Genomic DNA, 25,929 nt, shown 5'->3' on the forward strand with positions numbered 1-25,929 from the left:
ATTGGCCACTCCAAATTGTCCATAGGTATGAATGTGAGTGTGAATGGTTGTTTGTTATGTGCCCTGTGATTGGCTGGCCACCAGTCCAGGGTGTACCCCGCCTCTCGCCCAAAGACAGCTGGGATAGGCTCCAGCACCCCTGCGACCCTCGTGAGGAAAAGCGGTAGAAAATGAATGAATGAACATACAGTATTTGTATGTTCTATACATCCATACATCCATCCATTTTCCTCCGCTTATCCGGGTCTGAGTCGCGGGGGCAGCAGTCTCAGTAGGGAAGCCCAGACTTCCCGGTCCCCGGCCACCTCCTACAGCTCCACCGGGAGGACACCAAGGCGTTCCCAGGCCAGCTGTGAGACATAATCCCTCCAGCGTGTCCTAGGTCTGCCCCGGGGTCTTTTCCCGGCTGGGCATGCCCGGAACACCTCACCAGGGAGGCGTCCGGGAGGCATCCGGACTAGATGCCCGAGCCACCTCAACTGACTCCTCTCGATGTGAAGGAGAAGCGGCTCTACTCTGGGCCCCTCCTGGATGGCTGAGCTCCTCACCACCTTTGTGTGTATTAAAGAGGACCTATTATATTTTTCAACCCTTTGTTTTGAGTTGCGGACTCCTATAGAGCAGCCACACACAATAACCAGCACAGAAAACTTTCTAGATCTTCGTGGTAACCTCGCCTACTCGAGAAAAAGCGCTCATTGTCGGACACGAAGGCGCCGATAAACCTTCCATGTCCATGTTGTAGTGGATTTGGGGTCCATCCAACGTATGTTCACAGTTTTATTTGGACTAAGTTCATATTTGGTCAGTTTGTACCAGTAGTTGATATCACAACATGGGCTAAAATAGGTATGGATTTCTTTCATTTTGGTGATTCTTCTCGTGGCCTACAGAAGCCCTACTGGTGGCAAACAACGTGATTGCATAAGATTCTGTAGATGCTGTGGCATTCCAGTACAATGCTCGCTGCACATGTCGGATAAGCCGCATTCCCGCATTTAGCGCGCTCGACCTCCTTTCTGTGTAATACTCTAAGAGGAAGCCGCGCTTTTTAACTCGCCTTTCATATCTCTAAAGCTTCCCCACAGGGGAGTGCTCCGCCTTAAGTGTTTGCTCAGCAAATTGAGGCAGATGTGCTTCTTGTTGGAGTCTGTGTGGGAACGCTGGTGAATGAAGGGGAAGATCAAGGAGACAAGATGGGAATGTGGATCTTGTTCGCATGTGTACCTACAAGTGTTTGCCTTTGGGCTACCGCTGGTGTGTGATTGGCTGGGGGTGGTTGAGCACGAGTCATATATAAATACCTAACATCTCCTTTCCGTCATGTCCCCTCTAATGTCGCCAGCACCCGATTCCTCAAGCGGTTACGCCGAGTCGAGGTCCCAAAGCTGGGGGCACCCTCATTACCATCACTGGAAGCTTTTTGGACACGGGTAGTAAGGAGGACATCCAGGTCACCGTTGGAGGAGTGGGCTGCAGTGTGTAAGGAGACCCAAATCATTCTTCCAAGATGATTCATTATTGTCCTGACAACTTTATTTTATTTTATTGGTTGATCTATTTATTGTATGCCAAGGTCGTAGAGCAGGGGTCTCAAACTCAATTTACCTGGGGGCCACTGGAGCTAGGGTCTGGGCATCAGGTTTTCCAAAAAAAAAAAACGCATTTATTAAAAACAGAAAAATGAATAAACTTTGCTTTGGTTACGATTTTCTACAAGAAACTCTGATATTCTCAAATATCTTCATTTTTATTTTTCTACACAAAATAAGATCAAGAATAAAGAAAATCAATCAATCAGTAATAAATAAATATAATAATAATAATAATAATAAAACGGCAAATAATAAAAACTTAAGAAACCACATATAGTTGGTGGGTAGACAAATTATTTTTTTTCAGATTAAAATGAACAAAGCATTATTACAGCCCTGTAGACATGACAAAACACGACTATAGTCACATTTATACTCTTTTTATTTACAACATATTGCGCAACTGCAGGGTCTTGAGACACATGCTAACTCGCAAACTAGAGAGCTAGCGACCTAAACGGTAGCCTTCAAGTTATTTCCTTTTAAATATAAATAGCCAAAAACTTACCACTTCCACACGGATAGGGAGGATAACTATTAACAGTTATTTAACCTTTAACATGAACATGAATCAAATGTAATAATTTTTTTTGGGTACATGATACCGTACAGCATCCATATCAAACTTGCACGGGCCGCACTAACATTAAACTTTCATATCACATTTGGCCCGCGGGCCGCAAGTTTGAGACCCCTGGTTTAGGTTGTCTTGGAACTTGAAGACTTTGTCAGTTGACTCAAAGACTAGAAAGGACAGAACGAGACCTGTCCTATCTAGCATGAACTAGTGAGGTCATACTGAAAGACGAGATAGGACTGGACTAGCTGCTCCTAGCAGGATTCATCAGAGAAGGTTCATGTTGAAAGACTAGGTCGGACATCAGCCTAGCTGTCCTACCTAGTCATTAAGCATGAACTGTTGAATTGGAGTTCATGCTGTAAGACTAACCAGGACAGGACGCTAGCTTGTTGTTAGCTCTACACTGAAAAAAAAATTATACTTTGGATCAGCTTAAAATTATGGTAATTTGTTACACCTAAATGTATTGTTTTTTTCTCAAATTTATGATGTGGTGGAAACCATACATTTTGATTTACTGGAAATACATTTTTGACCTGAAGCCAAAGAAAGAAACTGCATTCATACAAAGTAAAAATATAATTCATAACAAAGACTGTAAACAAAATTTTATCCGTTGAATCCGTGAATACTTTATTAAACCCTTTGGGATTCCCTCAGGGAAATTAGCATCTCCACTGCTCCATGTGTAGCAGTTAACGAAAAGATAGACATCATAGACGCAATACATACTATTATATATATATATATATATGTGTGTGTGTGTGTGTGTGTGTGTGTGTGTGTGCATGTGTATATATGTATATGTGTTTATATATATATATATATATGTGTGTGTATATATATATGTGTGTGTGTGTATGTATATATGTGTGTGTGTGTATGTATATATGTGTGTGTGTGTATATGTATGTATGTGTGTGTATGTATGTGTGTATATATATATATGTGTATATATATGCACGTGTGTGTGTGTATATACATATATATGTATGTATGTACGTATCTGTATATGAAGTGATGGAAGGAGTTCATGAACTGATGAAACCTGATGGGAGTTCAGACAAGATAGAGCGGAAAAGACAAAGACTAGATAGGACAGGGCAGCTCTAGTCCTGTCCTATCTAGTATTTGAGCATGAAGTGATGAAGCCTGTAGAACAGGACCAGTGCTGGCGTGTCTCATCATTCATACGTACCTATACGTACCTACACGTACCTATACGACTATGTTTATCCCCCAACAAATCCAATTGTCTGTGACATGCTGTGACAGGCTAAGGTAGCAGGCCAAAAATAAATAAATAAAATAACAAGCTCAAGGGATGGCGAAGCTCGTATTAACAAGCTGTCATGTGGTCACCGCATGTGGTCACGGAGTGTTTTTGTCCCGGTGTTGGCAGGGAGCACTTTGGAGCAGAAATCACTTGCAGGACAGGAGAGTACCGGGCTGATAAGGTGCCCTCTGACCCCCTGTCCGTGATGGTGAAGTATGGGACGAGCACCCTGACCTACGTCAACAGTGCCTTCCAGTTCTTGGAGAACCCCACTGTGCTGGACCATCAGCCCAAAGCAAGCTTTGTCTGGTCAGTGCAACACAACTATCAAGTGTACTTGATCCCTAGTACTAGGGATGTCATCAAGGTACTTCATTACGAGGAATGTGCAGGATGTAACGATGCTAGTTGACTTACGAGTTCTGATTTCATGTAACGAATACTTAAAATTATTTCTCCCATAAGAAGCAATGTAAAATGAATTTGTCTGTTCCAAGGTTAAAGTATAGTATAGCCATGACACCTTAATCATACAAATGTAAAAAGGCTAGTTAACCACTGTATAATAAAACTAAAATAAAGTAAAGCCACTAGGGGGAAATTTAGCAATACAAATAATGTAAAATTAATAAAATTAAAATGTTTTTTAAAAGTCATTTAAAATAGAATTAATAAAAATAAATGTTTAATAATTTTACAGAATTAAAATTAATAACATACATTTTCATTTCGTAAAAATGTAATTTTAAATGAATAAACAGTGGGTGGAACATGAATGTGTTTGCAATGATATTAATAAAAAAAATAAATAATTTTATTTCATTAAAATTAAAATAAAAAAATGGTAATGATATAAAAATCATCTTCAATTAATTAAACATAACATTTTACATGTGATTGATCTACCCACACTTTTCAACAGTGGAGGTACTTGAAAGCATCGCCATTTTTATTTAAATACATTTCAAATAAATTAAATGAAATTTAAATGAACAAAAACTGGCATTTTAAATTTAATGTTAAAATAATAATAATAATTGAAATGTATTAATTAATTAATTATTTAAAATTGAATAAATATGTATTCATGAATGAAATGTTATGCAAAAGTATTTAATTGCTGATATTTTATTGAGAAGTAAGACACTTTGCTATGTTGCATTTCCAGTTCTATGGTTGTCATCACACTTGTTTTCTGTGTCATCACTGGTACCTTTCTCTGTTCCACTTGCACTGGGATTCAGACCCCAGAATGGGACCAACATCTCTTTGGTTTCTTCTCACACGTTTGTGTGTTTGTGTTGCAGTGGCGGTAGAAACATTGTCGTGACCGGCTCAGGTTTTGATATCATCCAGCGAGCCCTCATGAAGGTCCGGGGAGACAACTCCACATCATTTGAGGTGTGTGTGTGTGTGTGTTCAATTCCCCATAATTATCTGCACTATCCTCTCCCTATTGTCCCCATCAATCTCTTCTCACGCAATCATCATTTCTTTCTTCTCTTCATTTTCTGCACTCACTTCTTCTCCTTCATTTTTTTTATTATCTGCACCCGTCCCACCGCCTGTCCATCCATCTCCCATGCCCACGAGTACAGCGGTGATTCATTCCCGGCCTCGTCAAGCGTTTCTTCATCTTCTTCTGCGCCGACACGCTTCCCCTCCCGCCAGATCCCTGAGATTACTTAATCCAGTGTTACTTCATCTTCCTTCCCAGTCCATAAATCCTAAAACCTGTAGGATTGCAGATAGCACCCCCACCCCCCTCCCTACCAAAGACACTGCGTCCCCCTTCAGCTTAAGAAAGCAAGATTGACTCTGAAGAGGAAGTGGGGGGGCTTAAAAGTAGCGGCGGGCAGCTTGCCTGTCCCGCGGTGTTAGCGGTGAGCGCTAAGCAGCAGCAAAAAAAAAACTGTTGATCATTTCCTTTTACAGGGATGAATTTAATACCGGTATTAAGGTTTGTGGGAGATTATGTTGCTCTTTATCACCCGACTCTCGGGCCAAGTCCCCCCCCCCTCCCCACTTCTCTTCCCTCCCGCCGATGAGGGAGCGATTTGAAAGGCTGCCGTAAAAATAAGAGTGGATGAAAAGTGTTATCTCAAAGGCCTCGGCTGGTCACCTTCTTAAGCTTGTTGTGGTTTTAAGTTCAGCCAAGTATTTTCACTCCACGCGTCTGCTGGCCTCTTGTAGCAACACATTACAGCACATTACGTTGTTGCTCGGCCTCTTGCTGCACTTTCTTCTGGGACTTTCAAAACTAGCCCATTTTTAACAGCACTAACTCATTTGCCGTCAATGATGTTGAATTTTTTTGCATAATTAACTGAACATCACATCAACGTCTTTGTTATGCGTGGATGTGCTGATCCCTGGTCTACATAAGTATTATTCATTCATTCATTTTCACGAGGGTCGCTGGAGCCTATCCCAGCTGTCTTTGGGCGAGAGGAGGGGTACACCCTGGACTGGTGGCTAGCCAATCACAGGGCACATATAGACAAACAACCATTCACACTCACATTCATACCTATGGACAATTTGGAGTGGCCAATTAACCTAGCATGTTTTTGGAATGTGGGAGGAAACCAATGCAAACTCCACACAGAGATGGCCGAGGGTGGAATTGAACCTGCGTGCTAACCACTAGACCGCCGTGCCGCCCCATAAGTAGTATTATAAGTGGATATTCTTATCACTGACTCTGTAACTCTTAAAGGGACCCTATGATGTTTTTTTCCACTTTCCTCTCCTATAAATGTAGTTAGGATGAGCGCTGAAAGAAGTTTGAATGCACGGTTTTAGAGACTCACTTCGTTATATGGGCATGCCTGGGTACAAGCTGTTACCTGTATGAAAATAATACAGTAAAAAATGGGCATATTTCATAGTGTGAAGTGGTGTAATCATGGTATATTAATTTGTAAACTGTGATTAATCTGATGAAAACGGTGAATCATTTGACAGCCCTGGTAAATATAATTATTGTATTTATTAGGGCTGTCTCACGAGATGAAAACATGACAACTATGGTATGGCTATTATGAAATATAATACAGTAATAAGGAAGTGGCACCTTTAATCACCGAGTGCTTCTATTCACGCTCATTGCATTTGGCTTGGCATATTTTCATAACTGGGCTTTATTTGATCTCCATAAATGATAAAATCATATTTCTTCATGGTACTTTTCAAATGTGTGTTCAAATCGTGTTGCAAGATGGCAGCAGCTGAATTTGACACACCACGAGTGGTCAGCATCCGGCACATTTATCGACCTTTATCGATTTTTTTAATGCTGTCTCCTGGCCAGTATTAAAGTATTGGTTCTGTTGCTGCTGTACAATACACTTTATAAATGACTTTTTTTTGGACCATTTTCTCATGCACTTCAGGTCATAACCATTTTAACATTCTCTGGAATAACAGCCAATTATGGGCTGCTTCCAACAAGGAGTTCTCCTGGTCCAAAGCGAGCGCTTGATGTTGAGGTAGGAGGTGATGATGGCGGCGTGAAAGTGTGACGTCGCTGTCTCAAACAGCTTGAACTCGCTGTGCTTGTTGCAGGATGGCGCATTCTCACGTTGTCACATGGTGCCAGTTGTATTTTTTTCATGAGTCGGCGTGGAGTTGTCACCGAGCCATCACATGCCTTTGTGTGTTGTTAACACCAGCTTGAGTCTGGGACTGACAGATGAAGGTTTTATAAGCGTGTCCATTTAAATACAAGTTGGCGTCCTAAAAGAGACACTTTTTAATGACGCCTAATATCCTTGGATGCCTTTTATGTCACCCTGACTTGTTGCTGTGCGCTTCTTTAACTTGGCTGCGTTCAGGAGGCCCACGAGAAGAACGACACGGTCATCCAGTTCCGCTCCCCGACAGTCAACGTCTCGCTGAGTCAGCATGCCAGGACGTACATCCAGCTGGACAACTGGGAGAAGGAGCTGAAGAACTTCGACTACCACCCAGACCCCGTCTTCTACGAGCTACCCAAGAGGCTCTTCACTGAGGCCAGCATCATCATCGTCAACGTGAGTACACGCTGGACACCCCTGCTCTAGTTTGTAAAATAAAAGAATAATAATAAAATATCACATATATGTAATTACATATTCAAAAATACAAAAAATCAAATACTACAATAATTAACAATGAATATATTTTTTAATATCAATATTATCATTACTACATTTGTAACTATACACAATACAATTATATACTAACTATATCACATTATGAATTCATTATTTATAATGAATATATATTTATACAGTATATTCATTCATTTTCTACCGCTTATCCTCACGAGGGTGGCAGGGGTGCTGGAGCCTATCCCAGCTGTCTTGGGCGACAGGCGGGGTACACCCTGGATTGGTCTATATATTGTACATATTTAATCATTTAGTTTTATATTAATTAATAAATATACATACACTACTCATTACAATAATAATAAATTATGTGATATAAAATGATTTAACAATGCTACAATAATAATAATACACACCAATATTACAAAATAACAATATGATGAATAAAATTAAAATAAAAAGATACAAAATAATTTGTAACAATGAATGCAATTATACATTATTATAAATGTACTAAAATTATTTGTTAAAAATACTACCATAATAATCACAATGATAATAACTCACAACAATATTACCCTTGGGTGGATGAAATGGTATACAATGATAATAATAGTCATTTAAAATGTTACTTTTTAAAAATAACACATACAAAATGTAAACAAAAACAACAATGCATACATTACTACAATACTACATTAATAATGTCAACAGTGTCAAAAATATATACAGTATATAATACAATAAATTCAAACATACTACATTAATAGTTAAACCAATGAAATATATATATATATATATATATATATATATATATACATACAGCATACATGAAATTTCAGTTCTCTCGGAGCCCCGGTGCAGAAAGTAATAAATAATACATTTACAACAGCTAAACTAAATTAAATAATGAACAGTGTGAGCAGTATAAACAGATGAGGTATGAACAGTGGTGCAAATTAGCATGGCGAAGTGAGATTAGCTCATGAGGTATATTTAATAATACTAAATTACTATTACTACTTATAATACTATATTCATAACAGCAGAATAATCATTCATTCATTCATTTTCTACCGCTTATTCTCACGAGGGTTGTATGGGGTGCTGGAGCCTATCCCAGCTGTCTTCGGGCGAGAGGCGGGGTACACCCTGGACTGGTCAACAGCAGAATAATAATGTATAATATTAATTAATGACATAAAAAAAACAATCACTAGGAAGACCTGCACCTCCTCCAAAGATTAGAGAGCAGATGGAAAGGTGATGAGGTGCATGATGGGAAATACTCTCATCATCACTACAGGATGACTCACGCATGTCTGATCCTGACATGTTCTTAATGTTGTTGCAGGATCAGGATCACATGCTTTGTTTCTGCTGAGTCACTTTGATGGTGGTGGTGGTGGTGGTGGTGATGGTGGTGGTGGTGATGATGATGATGGTGGTGGTGGTGATGATGATGATGGTGGTGGTGGTGATGATGATGATGATGATGATGGTGGTGGTGATGATGTGACTGAATGTTAAAACAAACCAAAAAACGTCATGCTTCTTATGAAGTCAAATTAGAAAAGCAATTGAATGGCTTCAGCCATGTGATTGCGCCTCAAGATATGAAGTGATGCGTTCAAGTGTCCAGGATAATTCTTGCAGTTGTTATTTTTTCTCTTTGCATTTCAATGCATCTTGAGGGGAAGTGGGGAATACCGTTAAACAATCTTTAAATCGAGCTGTAAAATAACATTTGCATTGAAACGGGAGGATTAAAGCTTGATGGGAGGCAGAAAACGAAATATTGTTTATTCTGATTTTTTTGTGTTAATCTATAGTTGACATCAGAAGGTTTAGATTATAAGTGCTAATGGCGATGGAAACAGGTTTTTCTTTTTAAATTCCTTGTTAATCACAATTAATCAATTTCATAGTTACAGCATGGAAAACCTGACAAGCCTCTAAATAAGCTGTTTTACATTATTAGAGCCCTCTAGATATGACATAACACCCCTATAGTCACATTTACACTCCTATGACTGAATATAGTCAACCTCATGAGAGAAAATAAGACACAATATAGACTTGTTAGCGTTGGGTGGTACAATGCTATTAAAAACCTTATCATAATTATTTCATCATCTGTCCAAACCACTGTATGAGTTGCTGGCACCAGCATCCTCCAAGCGTGAAAAAAACACCAACAGACAGACAAACATATTATCATCAACTAAATGATATATAATGAAACTGCAAATTGTCCTTCCTTTAGGGTCGAGGCTTCTCCAAAGCCATGACGGCCAAGGAAGCTCAGGCCTTCGTGGGCGACGTCCCCTGCGTGGTCAACACCCTCCAGGATGACAAGCTGTTTCTGGACCCGCCCTCCACCCAGCCTCGTGCTCGCTCCCGCAGGCAGCGCCGCGACACTCGGCCGGAGCTGCTGGATCTAATGGTCAGAAAGGCATCGCCTGTTTATCTTCAATCAGTGTTTCTTCTCGAGTTCTTGTTGGTTCGTAGCTACAAGTCCATCATCCGACATAGTGGATGGAGACATAATCTGTTCCACTGGCCATTCAGACTATATTCAACTGTAAAAAGAAACATTGACCAATGGGCCAAGAAAAAAGACACTTGGTACCAATCAAAAGTGGGAACGGTTTATTTAGAGTGGTGTGGAAAAAGGGTTCACCCTCTTCCTGATTTCTCGTTTTTTTGTCAAACTAAACGTTTCAGAAAAATCACATATGAGTTAATGATGACACAACTGAATACAAAATGCAGTTCCGAATTGAAACTTTTCATTATTACGGGGAAAAAAATTCAAACCTACTTGGCTTGTGCAAAAAAGTGGAAAAAAACCCACTGCATTTTAGAAAAAGAACATCATACCAACAGTAAAATATGGTGGTGGTAGTATGATGGTCTGGGGCTGGTTTGCTGCTTGTGATAAATGGAACCATGAATTCTGCTGACTACCATCTGTTGGTGACCTCAAGCTGAAACCAACTGGGGTTCTGCAGCAGGACAATGATCCAAAACACACCAGCAAGTCCACCTCTGAAGAAAAACCAAATGAAGACTTCAGAGTGGCCTAGTCAAAGTCCTGACCTGAATCCTATTGAGATGCTGTGACCTTAAAAAGCCTCCAATGTGGCTGAATGACAACAATTCTGCAAAGATGAGTGGGCCAACATTCCTCCACAGCGCTGTAAGAGACTCATTGCAAGTTATTACAAACGCTTGATTGCAGTTGTTGCTGCTAAGGGTGACCCAACCAGTTATTAGCTTTAGGGGGCAACCACTTTTTCACACAGGGCCATGTAGCTTTGGATTTTTTTCTCCCTTAAATTGCATTTTCTGTTCAGTTGTGTGTTGATCATACAGTCTAATTTCACATTACTATTATTATGAATTTTATATTATTATTGCTGTTACTATTATTGTCACCATATTTAACTGCACAAGCACCACTGACATGCGTAAAGCTCCTTGCTACGTCACAATAAGTTCCATTTCCTGTTTTAAAATTAGTATGATTCAATAATAGACTATTATTATTATAAAAGTTATTCATTCCTTCATGGATGAATAATTGTTGTTTACTTATGTTATGTTTTAAACTGTGTTTTTCTTGCTTATGTAATTGACCTATATTTTTCCCATACAGAACAGTCATGAGAGATGTGCGTACTGAAAAAATACACATAAAGCACACATAAAGATTATTGCATTAAAAATGTTTTATTACCTCCGCCAAGCGGTTATGTATTTGCCGGAGTTCATATGTTTTTTTCTCTCTTTGTGTTCAAAAGTTCCGAACCTTTTTCATTTAAATGTTAAGGAATTGTCTGAAATGGGACATGGAAGAACTGATCATTCCAACATCAACTCATTCAACAAAGTCAGGACAGTCATGCTATTGGCTTACATCAATGCAGAGCACTGTCATGCTAAGTGTTTGCACGTCAACGTTAGCACATTAGCATTGCTAGCATGTTAACATTAGCATCCTAGCCTTTTATCCATTCTCATAGCACTATTATGCTATGTGTTAGCATGATAATTAGCATTACTCGCTAACCCAAGCATAGTAGCATTTTTATTATTTACCTTAGTACCTTTGTACCATAGCATCACAGGGGGAAAAGGCACATAAGGCAAAACATTATTGTCACCATGTTGTACTGAGCAGCCACGACAGGGACTCTTTACTATCTCATAAGTTCCATTTCCTGTTCTATGTTTGTCATCACATTTTTTCCCCTTGGAGCTCTAAAATACTAAAGACCCCAAGCCCAGGCCATCAGTTAGGAGGATAGCGTGCCCAGTGGCCATCAGATATCAGCGTGCCTTGAGTGAGCGGTTGTTTCATTTCTGAGCTGCAAGAATGAAACCACACTACTAGATTTTCAATAGCCCGGCCGACCTCCAACAGAAAAGCACCCGATTGAAGTGTCACACTCAATCCACTTCTGGATATGTTCACTTAAAGCGGGGAGCCACGGCATTTTAAAACTCTCAAAGGTCCTGCAGCTGTTTGCCAATTATGTAGATTTCCCCATCCTTCCATTGCCGTTTTCAGCGCTGGCTCCCAGCCATAGCCCAATAAATGTCTAAAATGCAGCCAGCGTGTGCCTGATAATGACATTCTCCTCTCATCCTTGTGTGTTTTATCTACAGATCAAGTTCGGCAAGGGGGAGTGGGTGGTGGGCTCGGTGCAGTATGAGAAGAAGAATGATTTGTCGCTCTATATCATCATCCCTGCTGTCATCGTGCCCATGCTGCTCATCATTGCTGTCTCTGTCTACTGCTACCGGTCTGTACTGTAATGCCATACCAGTCACTCCAATATGCTACTGTACACGCAACAGGCACAGGATTAGGTACACATCACCATTTCACAAGTATAACCATAATCATGAAAACACTTTGAATTATTAAAAAAGGCAAAAATAGTTGATCAAAGCATTGTATTGATAAAACAATCTATTTTGTTATTATTTTAAAACATAACATTTATTTGTGTTTTATTTATTTTCTATTTATTTTTATTTTATTTGACTAATTTTTTATTTCTATCTATTTTCAAATTTAGTGAGTATGGCTTTTACGGTACTCCTGATTTTTCATTAGCTTTATTTGACACTCCACCAAGTGTGTGAATAAATGTAATGATAACAGTGAAAGTGGCAACCACAATCTCTTAGATGCTTAGCTAACAATGGCAAATATTTGAAGACACAGCAAAGCTTTGTTCAACAACTGGATCAAGGTAATGAACAGGAGGTAAAAACCCTTCCCTTGTTTTCTTCTATTTTTTTCAGGAGGAAGAGTCAACAGGCAGAGAGAGAGTATGAGAAAGTCAAACACCAGCTGGAGAACCTGGAGGAGAGCGTGAGAGACCGCTGCAAGAAAGAATTCACAGGTACGCTTTATTGAGCCTTAAAATTATCACTCACTTTTAAAGCTACTTAAGCTTTAGGATTCCTATTTTTAAAATTCCACACTCTACTCAATTGCACTGGATAGCACACATGCATATATCCCAACTCTTGTTACCCTTGGGACCAATTTGGTCCCATTGACTTCCAATATAACCACATTTTTTTGATATATTCAAATCTCAATATATGCTTTTCTTATGAAAAGCACTTCACTGAAGTAAAGGGAAAAAGTGGTGAAAGTTATTGATAGTGAACTTTTTGGGTCCAAAGGGTAAAAAGTGGAACATAGCATTTGAGTTGCAGCTGCAGTGACTTCCTGTCATGTGACCTTATACGCCGACAGACCTCATGATCGAAATGGAGGACCACACCAATGACCTGAGTGAGGGTCGGATCCCCTTCCTGGACTATAAGACCTACACGGACCGCGTCTTCTTCCTGCCCTCCAAGGATGGCGCCAATGACGTGATGATAACGGGCAAGCTGGACATCCCCGAGGCTCGGCGGGCCACCGTGATGCAGGCTCTCAACCAGTTCTCCAACCTTCTCAACTCCAAGACCTTCCTCATCAATGTAAGCACGTGTTAGATGCATTCTTAATATTCTATAGCCTGTCCATCCGTTTCTATCTTCCGCTTATCCTTGTTAGGGGGTATGCTGGAGCCTATCCCAGCTGACGTCTGGCCAAACACAGGGCACATAAAGACAAACAATCACTCACATTCATACCTATGAACAAATTAATTGTCACCAATTAATCTTACCTGTATGTTTTTAGAATGTGTGAGGAACCCGTAGTAACCAGGGAAACCCACGAACATGCAAACTCCTCACTTAGATGCCCAAGCGGAGATTCGATCTCTGACTGTGAGGCCCCAATGTTAACCACTCATCCACCTACATATGTTACATATACGTAGGTTGTTATATATGTTGTTATGAAATTTGGATTCATGTAATAATGATGTTGCCTGTGACATGACGGTGACTGTCGTGTGAACCCTGCTAAAATCAAGATGCTAACAGTGCGCCCACGTAGCAGTGATAGCTATAGTAGTCGGCGGCCATATTTCCTAAGAGGAGATTCGCAGTGAGAAACAACTGAGGTAATGAGGCAAACCTTTTGTCTCTACTCAAAGACGGGAAGAAGTTAAAAGCGTCACTACCTTGGTGATACTTCTCACTTTTACCTTTTGGTCTATTTTAAATTGCTCTGGCAGCGCCTGGTGTGTCAATAGTCTAATATTAGACGTGAGAAGCTGAAGATTGAAAATTGGAAGGCTGGTAATATTCCGATGGTGCTGGCGCAGGAACACCTTGGCAGAGTCCTCTAATTGCTGTTTTCTCTCCGCCTCAAGATTCCTCGTTGCATAATTTGTGCTTGTGCCGGTAGTTTATCCGCACCCTGGAGCGCAGCCATGACTTCAACGCCAGGGCCAAAGTGTACTTCGCCTCCTTGTTGACGGTGGCACTGCACGGGAAGCTGGAGTACTACACAGACATCATGAGGACCCTGCTGCTGGAGCTCATGGAGGAGTACGTCCACAGCAAAAACCCCAAACTTATGCTACGACGGTGAGTGACTGACAGCATTTTTCCTCCCAATATTCATATGTCCATATGAACCACAAAAAACGTGAACCCTCCTCTCATTCAGCCTTTTTTCAGAGTGCTAGCAGCACGTTAGCCTTGTGATCCAAAATATGCTAACCGAATGAAGGCACAGAAGCGATGGTTTCTAAGGCGACTGCCATAGACCCAGTGTGGGAATATTTTGTTTTTAAACCGAACAAATATTGACAGTTTTCCCAACTTGGGAACAAAAAACTACCAATGGAGGGGCTGATGTCATCGCAGCCTCACTTACTTACTGAGGCATTTTTTCGGCAACTACAACTACAGTTGTACGGCATCTGGTGAAGCGGTGATTTAACAAAATGTAATAATTTGTCCACTTGTGTGTCGACAACAAGTGCAAAGTGAATTCAGTGTCCAGAGGGATACGTTGCGGTTGTCTACAGACAAATGTTCTGACTTATTCCATTGATTTTTGGACTTCAGTGATTATGTGAGGTTTGTTGTCTGTCATCGCGTCCCTCATTGTCATCGTGATGAGGTGATACTTGAACTGTCTGCTGTGTGCCTCTACTTAGCCACTGGCTGTTAAACAAATACGCATCTTAATTATCCCCCAATGGAGAGGCTCATTATGCTGATTAGGTCATTGCACCAACACAAGCACCCCCTCCACACCACCCATCCCACTTTTCACACACTAGACATCCAATTAGGTATGCTAACTGCCGTCAAAGCACGGGGGCGCCCACTACCCGGCTGATATCTGTCACAAGCATCCGTCAAAAGCGTCCGCGGATCTGAGCTTGAAATAGTCTGACAGTGACAAGGCGGGGAAGTCGTGCGCCTCGTCAACACTTAAACATTGTCTGCGGTGCGCGTCACCGCATTGCACGCTGTCACTGGGCGAGACTCAGCAGTGCTAAAAATAACTCACCCAGACCGTCAGCATTTGCTTGGATTTCATGTTTTTAATTGACATTTGAGTTAAATTCTAATGTCATACTTAAAATGTAGTCGACAATATGGAAATGCTAGCAGAGCAGATATTAAACTATTAATATGCTATTATGTTATCCTGTTATGCTCATTTTCCACAATTTGCACCTATTCCAGCTGTATTGCCTTGGATTTCCAAAACCGTCTGTTTTCATTTATTCCACCCACAACCCACCTGCGGGCACGCCCACTCTGCTGTGATTGGTCACACTCCCAAGCGCTCCTGAGGACTTCTGGAGTACAGCCAAACCCCACTTTCTAATTTTGCAGATATAGGAGTTGATGATAAACGAATAAAGCCTTTGGAGAACTAATGGAAAACTGGTTAGGAGCTACTGGTAGATAAGGACTACTGGTTGGAGAACCCCGACTTACCATGTATGAACTCAAAGAGTGCTAACATAGGCCCGTGTTTATTGCGTGCAGACAATCTTGACACAACGTTGGTAGTATAAATTTAGTCATTAAACGTTTTTTGCGGAACTACCTGTGTAGATCCACCGATTGTGGTGGAAAAGGCTATTAATAACTCCAGACATCGGTGGACATGTATGCTCCCTATATGCACACTCTATAATGCTACATAGACAGCCGCTTATTTGCACAAAATAAACACACTTGGGACACTGATGAATTCAATCAATTGTTACTTACAGCTTGCGCTTCGGACTCTTCGACATGGCCAAGTAACGTCGGAAAGGCATTGGACTTCAGCAACAGTTTGGCGGATAGTCCAGCTTCACCCATGCTCACAAAACATTCCCATATTTTTCTCTTGCTCGTCAGGAATCTGAAACTCCAACCACTTCTGCCTGATGTCAGCCTGTCTTGGAAAAAAACTGTCTGTAACCGAGTGTCTCACTTCCAAATACACAAACCTCGTTATCTAAAACTTTGGCTTGGTTTAACACGAGAATACAACATTCTAACTACATTTAGAGGTCAGAAAAGTGGAAATAACATCATAGGTTCCCTTTAATGCTCATTAGACAAGTGAAATCCATGTATTGCATTCTTAGCACCTGAATAAATATTACAAATGTTAATAGGACATTTTGTTAGTAATATCAAATACGTTGATGAAATAATGAAATCATGTCTCATCTGATGTGTTTTCAAGGTCAGAGACGGTGGTAGAAAGGATGCTGTGCAACTGGATGTCCATCTGCCTCTACCAGTTCTTAAAGGTACAGTACCATATCTGGTCTCTCATTGGTCCATCAGACGGGTATATAAAAAAAAATTGAAGTATAAATAAAGTACACAACATGTCCTGTGTGCCAGGACTCAGCAGGCGAGCCCTTGTACAAACTCTTCCGAGCCATCAAGCACCAGATCGAGAAAGGACCTGTGGACGCCCGAGTGAAGAAAGCCAAGTACACCCTGAATGACACAGGCCTGCTGGGCGATGATGTGGAGTACTCTGTCCTGGTGAGTCCTGGTGTCGCTAACATGTACCAAGAGCAGGGGTCTCAAACTCAATTTACCTGGGGGCCACCGGAGCTAGGTTCTGGGTGAGGCCGGGCTGCATCAGGTTTTCAAAAAAAACCCAAAACGCATTTATTAAAAACTGGAAAAAAAAAATCAATAAAAAAACTATCTTCAATGCTTTTGCTTCTGCTATACCCTACACTTTTTCAGTACTTTGATTCCAGTTTTCCACACCAAAATATCTGATAAAACATTCCACTGTTCTCAAATATCTTAATTTTTATTTTTCTATACACAAAATAAGATAAAAAAATAAATAAACAAATTAAGAATAAAGACAATAATCAATCAATCAGTAATAAATAAGTATAATAATAATAAAACAGCAAATAAGAAAAACGTAAGAAACCGCATACAGTTGGTAGAAAAATTATTTTTTTCAGATTGAAATGTACAGTATTAACAGTTATTTAACCTTTAACATGAACATGAATGAAACTTAATAATTTGACCCAATTAGCAAGTTAGCATCGTCCTCAGTTCCATCTGGGAGTAGCGTGGTAACTTTAACAACATGTTTGATGAGATGCTTTATCTTGACATGTATTTTCCCTTTTATTCCAAATCATTTCCTGCATTTATTTGTACCCAGCATCATAAGCCTTTAGCTTCATTGCTAATCCAAAGCAAAACAGGGCGGGGTAACAGGGTAGGGTAACAGTATGGGCAGGGGCAAAATCATGTTAATTGTGTCTGGTGTGCACACAGCTTTAAGCTGTCATTTCAACATTAAACTTTGGTATCAAGGTGGGGGCCTCAAACTAGCGTCTGGGCTCCTGTGAGCAATACTACAATATTACAATACTACAATAATACAATATATAATATTTTGATTTTACTTTTAAAGCGTTAGCTAGCGTCAGACCACAACACTCCGCACACTGGGCTCGCGGCGCAGCCTCACTTCCTCCATTTACAAAAGTCAGGATTGTACTTACGTAAAAATGTTGTCTTTTGGGGGGGACTGGCACCACTTTTGTCTTAATTTTTTGTTTTAAAAACATTGCTAGTTGGAGTTGAATGTCTTCTTCTGATCTTCTGTGAGCTTGTTAAACAACTGACTGACACATTACCGCCACCATCTGGTCAGAAGCTGCACTGTAACTGAGAGTCTCATGGCTAACATACAGTAGCATAGCGGCTAGCCTATCTCTGGTGTCTTCAGTTGATAAGCTACTACGCAGGCCCACAGCCCTCGGCTGCCCACTGGTGCAAAACTGAAATGTTTTTTGCGGCCTTATAGGTGGCGCTGGAGGCCCAAGTTTGGGCCGCGGCCTTATGGTTAAGAAAAACTGGCATAGAAAACTTGTTTCTGATCTTCTAAATCCAGTGGTCATGTATTAATGAAACTGCAGTAATGCTACGCGTTGATCGCCAGGATGTTTTCCTTCACGTTCCAGTACTGTGAACGTAGCCGTTCCGTTAAAGCGAGCACAAATAAACGGCATTGTCAAGGACAGTTATCAAATTAGCTGGACTCATGATGTGGTGGATTGCTTCCTGTGGTAGAGGAAGTTAAAAAAAAAAATTAAATAAAACACCTCCAGCGTACTGGATTTCACAGGCCACCACGGTCAGTTTAGATTTCACGGACTGCTATTCACACTGATGAATGCAGAGTGACTGATCAGGCATGTGCGATTGGGTTGGCTGCGCCCCGCGCCCCTCACCCCGCACCCCTCACCCCTCCCTGACATCCCTTCCACCCCCCTGCTAGCCTTTTGATTGCATCAAGTGGTCAATTAGTTCATGACGGAGTGACTCCAGTTGCTCCCGCTGAGCCGAGGTGACCAGATACCTGTAAAGTATGTGTATGAGAAGCCTGGTTGCCATGACAACCTTATCCTGGCAGTAGGACCTTGTGGCGCTCGAGCCTGGGTAATGTTTAAAGGTCGCCCCATTATGCCAAAGTGATTTTTAATGATGTTCAGACAGTAATGTGTGTTTAGGAACACCAATCGGAAGACAAATCCATCCACTCCTTCACCTTTGCTTTACTTTTGAAAGACGAGGGGTTTTGTGACATCATGAAGGAAAAACACATTACCACACAGTTGTGGTATTTGTGGACATATTTGAAGTTGTGGACACTATTGTCCTCCAAACATTCCTACGTAGAGTGGGAATGTCCTGTTTCTACCTTATAGTCAGTATTTCTCAAAGTCCTACAATTCACTTTGGGGGGAAAACGCAGGCTTTACTATAAACCTTAATATTGTCCACAAAATGTTTCTGCATCCAAGTGGAAACCTTTGCCTCTAACTCATATTAAAGGGGACCTATTATGCTAAAATGTAGCTAGAATGTTGTATTGTCGTGTTAAACGATGCCAAAGTTTCAGATAATGAGGTTGTGAGCCCTAAAAGAAGTTTGGGATGCAAATCCAAGGAAATACAGCTGGAATAGGTGCCGGTTCTGGAAGATCTTTTCTGTGTTTTCTGTGCCGGTTATTGTATAGCTGTTCTGTTGGAGTCCACAACTAAATACAAAGGGTCGACAAATCTGCATAATATTATGGTCCCCTTTAAGTACTTCTTGTACTTCTGAAGGGTCCAATATTGACTTTGTGGGGGAAAAAAAGCGGGCTTTGCTACTCATCCGGAATAGTTTCTACACTCCAAACACACTATTATCCGGCAAATGTTCCTGCTTCTTGGTGAAAATTTCCTCCTATGTCCTGCAAATGTCCAAATGTTCCTCCTATCTTATTAAAGTTCTTCTAAAATTTCCAAACTTGACTTTACAAAATGTAACACCCTTAGTCTTGGCAACTCCAAACAGACTATTGTCCTAAAATGTCCCTGCTTCTAGGTGGAAAGCTCTGCCTCTGACTTTTTTTTATTAAACACTTCTAAAGGTCCCAAAATTCATTCATTCATTCATTTTCTACTGCTTATCCTCACGAGGGTCGCGGGGGTGCTCCAGCCTATCCCAGCTGTCTTCGGGCGAGAGGCAGGGTCCACCCTGGACTGGCCGGTCCCACAATTGACTTTGTGAAAATAATCAGAATTTGCTCCACATCTTCAATAGTTCCAGCAGTCCAAACACTCCAAAAAAGCACATTCTGAATAGTTTGTGCACTACAAACATTCTATTGTCCTCCAAATGTGGAAATCTCCGCCTCTTACCATCGCCTCTCCTCCACCTTAAATTAAGCACTTAAATTTCGTACTAAAGACCCCAGATTTGGGATCTGACAGCTATGAGTCAGTCACTTCCAGTTGTGGGAGCTGCAAGTTTGATCATTCGTTTTTTCTTCTGCGAATGTGCTAATGATGTTGTTGTCACAATGCAATTAGAACTATTGCATCACATAGCTATGCGCTGATAGTGTTGCTAACGTTTGTGTGGTCCTGTCCCACTCGGTGTTATAACATAGATATATGTGATATACAGTGTAGGTACTATGTTTTTGTTGATGACATGTTTTCATATTGTGTGCAGACCCTGCAGGTGCTGGTGCACGGCGAGGGTCCAGATGTGACTCCGGTTAAGGTTCTCAACTGCGACACCATCTCGCAGGTGAAAGAGAAGATCATCGAGTTGGTGTACAGGAATCTGCCGTACTCCTTGCGGCCCAAAGTCGACAGCGTCACGCTGGGTGAGTGAAGGAATGTCAAGAAAACGCCGGAACCTTGAATGTCCCTGTGATCGCACAGTTAGGACTTTGACCAACTTTTTGGGGTAAAGTCGCACAAAATGTCACAGTTAAAACGGATGAATAGTCACAGGAGGATATGTTCGACATCAGGGGTTTACCACAGCCGCCTTTGACTTGGCGCTAATTAGAGACCCTGGCGGTTGTTTGCTTTTGTAGACCATGCACTAGGAGACAACATTAATTGATCCCATTCTACTAAAATGGCTGATAGGAGTGTAAAGGTGACTATAGGGATGTTATATCATGTCTAGAGGACTCTAATAAATAATACGAATAAGAATAAGAATAATAGTAAACAGGTTTTCAATACTCCAACTATAGAAATATTCCATTTATAAATAAGGAATCCTACTTTGCAGAAATTCACTTATCACGGTCGAGTCTGGATCCAATTAACTGGACTAAACAAGGAATTAGTGTACTTCCTATGCTAAAAATGCTTTCCCAATCCAAACAAATTGAGGGTCAGAATGGAGCTGTTCCACGGTGTGTTTATTTTTCATCTTTTTTTCTGCTCCACAAGAAAGGCTATTCACTCACAGGAGCAAAAAAAGAAAAGCTTTCATCGACAAACAAAGTTCTGCATGGCAACTCGAGTCTGAAACCTTGGGGGAGCCGACTTGAAAGCCCAAATCTCTACAGACATTTTCTGACATCAAAGACTTTTCCCCCCCCAATTCCCACGCACGCCGCCGATCTCATTCCGTTATACATTTTTAGATAAGCGCAGATCTGTCGTCGCCTTTCATGGCGAATGATGGAGATAACCCTCTCATGTGGCGCTAATTGTAAATGAGTCACACGCCGCCTGGGCTCAGGTCGGTGAAAGCGTCAATCTGCCAATCCGCCTTTGGAATTACATTTGGAATATTCCACAACAAAGTCCACTCTCGGCTTTAGCTCCACTTTCTCATCAGTGGTGATACATCATATCACCCTTGATCAATGCTTGGCTAATTAGCACAGCACTGCTGCTGGGAAGGGCAATTTCTTTATTATGGAGTTTAGATTTTTATACATTTAATACATTGTTTAGTATACCTTTTCAAACTGTATTGTTTGTTGGATGATTTTGTATTGCTTTTTACCAAAGATTTACATTTTGGTTTCATTTCATCATAAAAAAAATGAGAAAAAAATTACATTCATTCATTCATTTTCTACCGCTTTTTCCTCACGAGGGTCACGGGGGTGCTGGAGCCTATCCCAGCTGTCTTTGGGCGAGAGGCGGGGTACAACCTGGACTGGTGGCCAGCCAATCACAAGGCACATATAGACAAACAACCATTCACACTCACATTCATACCTATGGACAATTTGGAGTGGCCAATTAACCTAGCATGTTTTTGGAATGTGGGAGGAAACCGGAGTACCCGGAGAAAACCCACGCATGCACGGGGAGAACATGCAAACTCCACACAGAGATGGCCGAGGGTTGGGAAAAATAAATAAATAAATAAAAATAACATATTAATAGTAATAAAGTGATTAAAATGGTGGGGAAAGTACTATTGTTTCTTTACACACTTGTATATCTTGCCTTCATTCTATAGCTTCTAAACAGATGACATGTATCTCAGCCTGGACGGAGGTCTCCCATTTCAACTCCTCCATTTTTCTCCACAGAGTGGCGCCCGGGGTCGACTGGGCAGATTTTATCTGATCTGGATTTGACCTCGCAGAAGGAGGGCAGATGGAAACGCATCAACACTCTGGCTCATTACAACGTACGTAGAATAAGCTCTCTAAATTTGAGCCAATTTGGTGTCTTTTTTTGCTAAACATTTTCTCTATGGGAGCAAAAATACTTGAATATGATCCAGAAACCTGATCTTATGTCCAGTAGTGTACGTATGTGCAAGAGAAAGCACCGGGATAGAAGCCCTCTAATTCCTCTTTTCACCGCATCAACCCGGTTGAAATCGGAGGTCACCACCAAATATCCCCCCCATCCTGCTCTCTACCCACCAAAATCCCCTCGTTAACCCTGATGCCTCGTATTGTCCTCCAGCGAATGACCCCACCGGGGTGCTCATCCCTGTCTTTGTGGGGGCCAGTAAAGCCTGCAAACATGCCAATGAAGACCAGCCATGCTTGTCCCATCATTGCCATTGATTATGAATTAGTTCCAGGCCGGTAAAGTAAACCTTCTAATAAGATAAACGGGCAAATCTCCAGAAGGTGTGTTGTTGCCTCCACCAAGGAGCGAGTGTTTGTTGTTGGAAAAAGTACTTTTAGGACAGCACTGAGAGGCAGAGCTTGTACTTCAACATCAGCAACCTCCGACCTAACAATGGAGGTCACATAGTTTCCCCAGAAGAGTGAAGTAGATATACTGTACGGCAGAGAGAGGGAGGGGCGCCATATTGTGTTCCTTTTCCAGTTCCTAGAGATGCTGTCCTATCTAGTGTTTGAACAAGATAACACTCAGAATTCATGCTTGTGACTAAATAGGCTGTCCTATCTGGTGTTTGAACATGAACTGATGACGTTGCTCTCATTTTGTCCTTGATCATGTCCTTTGATCAGGCTTTGCCAGTTCACCAGTAGGTAGCCTCTCCTATCAGGTCTTTGAGCATGAAGTGATGATGCCTGCTCACAGTTCCTGTTTAAAAATTATCTAGGTCAACTCTAGTTCTGTCCTATCTAGTCATTGAGCATGAACTGTTGCCGCCTGCTGGGAGTTCATTCTGAAAGACTAGATAGGACAGCTCTTGTTCTGTGAAGCTGCTGAAACGGGGAAGCCTGATTGAAGTGGATAGTCTGTCTTATCGCGGCTTTGAACCGAGTGAAGCGATGACACCTGATTTGGAGTTTCTGTTTAAAGACGAGATATATGACCGCTCTAGTCTTGTCCTATCTAGTCGCTAACTGATGACGCCTGCTCGGAGTTTGTGCTGAAAGACTGGGTAGGACAGTCTTTGAACATGACAACTAGACAGATCTCTTCCTGTCCTACTAAGTCTTTGTGCATGAACTGACTTGTTTGCATATGTAATTATGGTATGTGTTTTTGCATTGCAGGTACGCGATAACGCCACAGTAGTTCTATCGCGGGTGCTTCACACACAGCAGAACTACGAACAGAACCAGGAAAACCACGAAGAGCGTAAGTGTGTCGAAGCGCAACACGCAGATGGCGTTGTTGTGGCAAGGGAGACATTCCCCCCGCCTGCACGCCCACATCCCCTCTTTCATTAACATCCTAATTCATGTTTTATTTGGAACACACTTTTAGATTATTTTCAAATGAGATGCACTTTTTTTATGTGCATTTCATAAAAGCTGATTTCACTCCAGCGTTTGATGTCCTCTCTGCGTTCATTCACATGCAGCTCAGTGCAGACAAAGACTTTATAGATAGCGGAGGAGTGTACGTGCATAAATGAGGAACTGTTGCTTCTCCACCAGGGAACGCTCTGTTGGATGATGACAAGGTGTTCCACCTGGTGAGGCCCGCTGACGAGCTGGATGAGATCAAGTCCAAACGGGGAAGCATCAAAGACAAGTCCATGACTAAAGCCATCACGGAGATTTATCTCACAAGACTGCTTTCTGTCAAGGTGCATTCACGTGTATTTAACTACCGTAAACGCTACGTTGAGCCGAACCATTCACTTAACCGCAGAGTCTCCTCCCTTATTAGTGGCAATGTTACGGTCTGTGTCAAGGCTTCCAAGTGGATGTTATCAAAAATCCAGGTGAAGTGTGGTTCAGAGACTGGTTTGATGACATAAGCCAGCGGTTTTCATACCGGGGGGGCTATTCTATTTCAAAAGGTTGTATCTTGGAAACGGTTATAGATAAAGGCATACTGTAAATGACAAAAATCTTCAGTATGACCCAAAGTTTGTGATGGGAGTAAATTCATTCAATTCATTCATTCATTCATTCATTTTCTACTGCTTTTTCCTCACGAGGGTCGCAGGGGTGCTGGAGCCTATCCCAGCTGTCTTCGGGCGAGAGGCGGGGTACACCCAGCCAATCACAGGGCACATATAGACAAACAACCATTCACACTCACATTCATACCTATGGACAATTTGGAGTGGCCAATTAACCTAGTATGTTTTTGGAATGTGGGAGGAAACCGGAGTACCCGGAGAAAACCCACGCATGCACGGGGAGAACATGCAAACTCCACACAGAGATGGCCGAGGGTGGAATTGAACCCTGGTCTCCTAGCTGTGAGGTCTGTGCGCTAACCACTAGAACACCGTGCCGCCCTGGGGGTAAATTAACTCGTCTTATTTGCATTATGACGTCACCAGGCTCTTAAATGGTGAGAGCCCTCATGTCTCCACCATACCCAACAAGCTCATCAAAATGTCTGATCCACGTTTCATACTCTTCCTCGTCTCTCATGCAAACACGGGAAATAGTCCGCAGAGCTTCAGATGGCCAAAATGTATTTTCTTGTCCTCTGTTGATTGATTTGGGTAAAAGAAAAAATATATATCTGTTTGTGGGGTCATTAATACAGCTGTGGCTGTAGGCAACCTCCAAAGTGTGGTTATGTCAATGGTACGTTTTTGGCCTGCATGTGATTAAATGTGTGAGTTATTGGTGTGAAACTGATGTTTCCAGTCACCTCAGCTATTGCAACACTGGTTCTGTTGCTGCTGTGTTGTGCAATACGCCTGATAATAAATGAGCATACGGAGAACTACGGAGAACCAAGAGAACTACCTTTTCCTTTCCAGATTCACACGTAGGGTAAAATGCGTCTTGTGATGTAAAAGGACTTTTACTGACATTCTGTTTGTGCGGCTGCCGACAGGGAACACTGCAGCAGTTTGTGGACGACTTCTTCCGCAGCGTGCTGTGCTCCGGGGCGGTGGTGCCGCCTGCGGTCAAGTACTTCTTTGACTTCCTAGATGAGCAGGCACTGAAGCACAACAACGTTGATGATGAGACCATTCACATCTGGAAAACCAACAGGTAAGACGGGGAAAACGGGGCTGTCATCAGGAACTGTTCATCGGAAGTTCAATATGTTTCGTAGGAATGGATGGTCATTTTAATTATGGTTTTGCATGTATGCAAATTGAGACATGTTTAAATTGTAGTTTTTTTGAAGTTGCAAGTTCGACACTTTTATTGGAATACTTGATATAATAGTGTATACATTTATGGGAATAACTGTCAGATGATGCACATTTTTATTTTTGTGAATGTAAGTGGATAGAAATGTTAAAAACTATACTTTTGACTTGAAT

At 41.4% G+C, this 25,929-nt stretch overlaps 1 protein-coding gene across 1 annotated transcript in view; it reads left to right on the forward strand.

Annotated features, from left to right (window-relative positions):
- The window catches only part of plxnb2b (plexin b2b), a 212,566-nt gene that overhangs the window by 176,450 nt on the left and 10,187 nt on the right, over positions 1–25,929 (forward strand). The window contains exons 20-35 of the mRNA XM_058075676.2: positions 1,346–1,482; positions 3,578–3,760; positions 4,759–4,852; positions 7,288–7,485; positions 9,812–9,991; positions 12,220–12,356; positions 12,865–12,965; positions 13,328–13,557; positions 14,378–14,559; positions 16,679–16,745; positions 16,843–16,989; positions 20,494–20,650; positions 22,337–22,437; positions 23,735–23,819; positions 24,122–24,273; positions 25,491–25,651. Of these exons, the coding sequence (XP_057931659.2) occupies positions 1,346–1,482; positions 3,578–3,760; positions 4,759–4,852; positions 7,288–7,485; positions 9,812–9,991; positions 12,220–12,356; positions 12,865–12,965; positions 13,328–13,557; positions 14,378–14,559; positions 16,679–16,745; positions 16,843–16,989; positions 20,494–20,650; positions 22,337–22,437; positions 23,735–23,819; positions 24,122–24,273; positions 25,491–25,651 (2,312 nt within the window). The remainder of the gene's footprint in view (positions 1–1,345; positions 1,483–3,577; positions 3,761–4,758; positions 4,853–7,287; positions 7,486–9,811; positions 9,992–12,219; positions 12,357–12,864; positions 12,966–13,327; positions 13,558–14,377; positions 14,560–16,678; positions 16,746–16,842; positions 16,990–20,493; positions 20,651–22,336; positions 22,438–23,734; positions 23,820–24,121; positions 24,274–25,490; positions 25,652–25,929) is intronic.

Source organism: Doryrhamphus excisus, linkage group LG1 (genome assembly GCF_037039965.1).
Source record: "Doryrhamphus excisus strain RoL-2023G ecotype Guam linkage group LG1, RoL_Dexc_Guam_v1.1, whole genome shotgun sequence".
NCBI lineage: Eukaryota > Metazoa > Chordata > Actinopteri > Syngnathiformes > Syngnathidae > Doryrhamphus > Doryrhamphus excisus.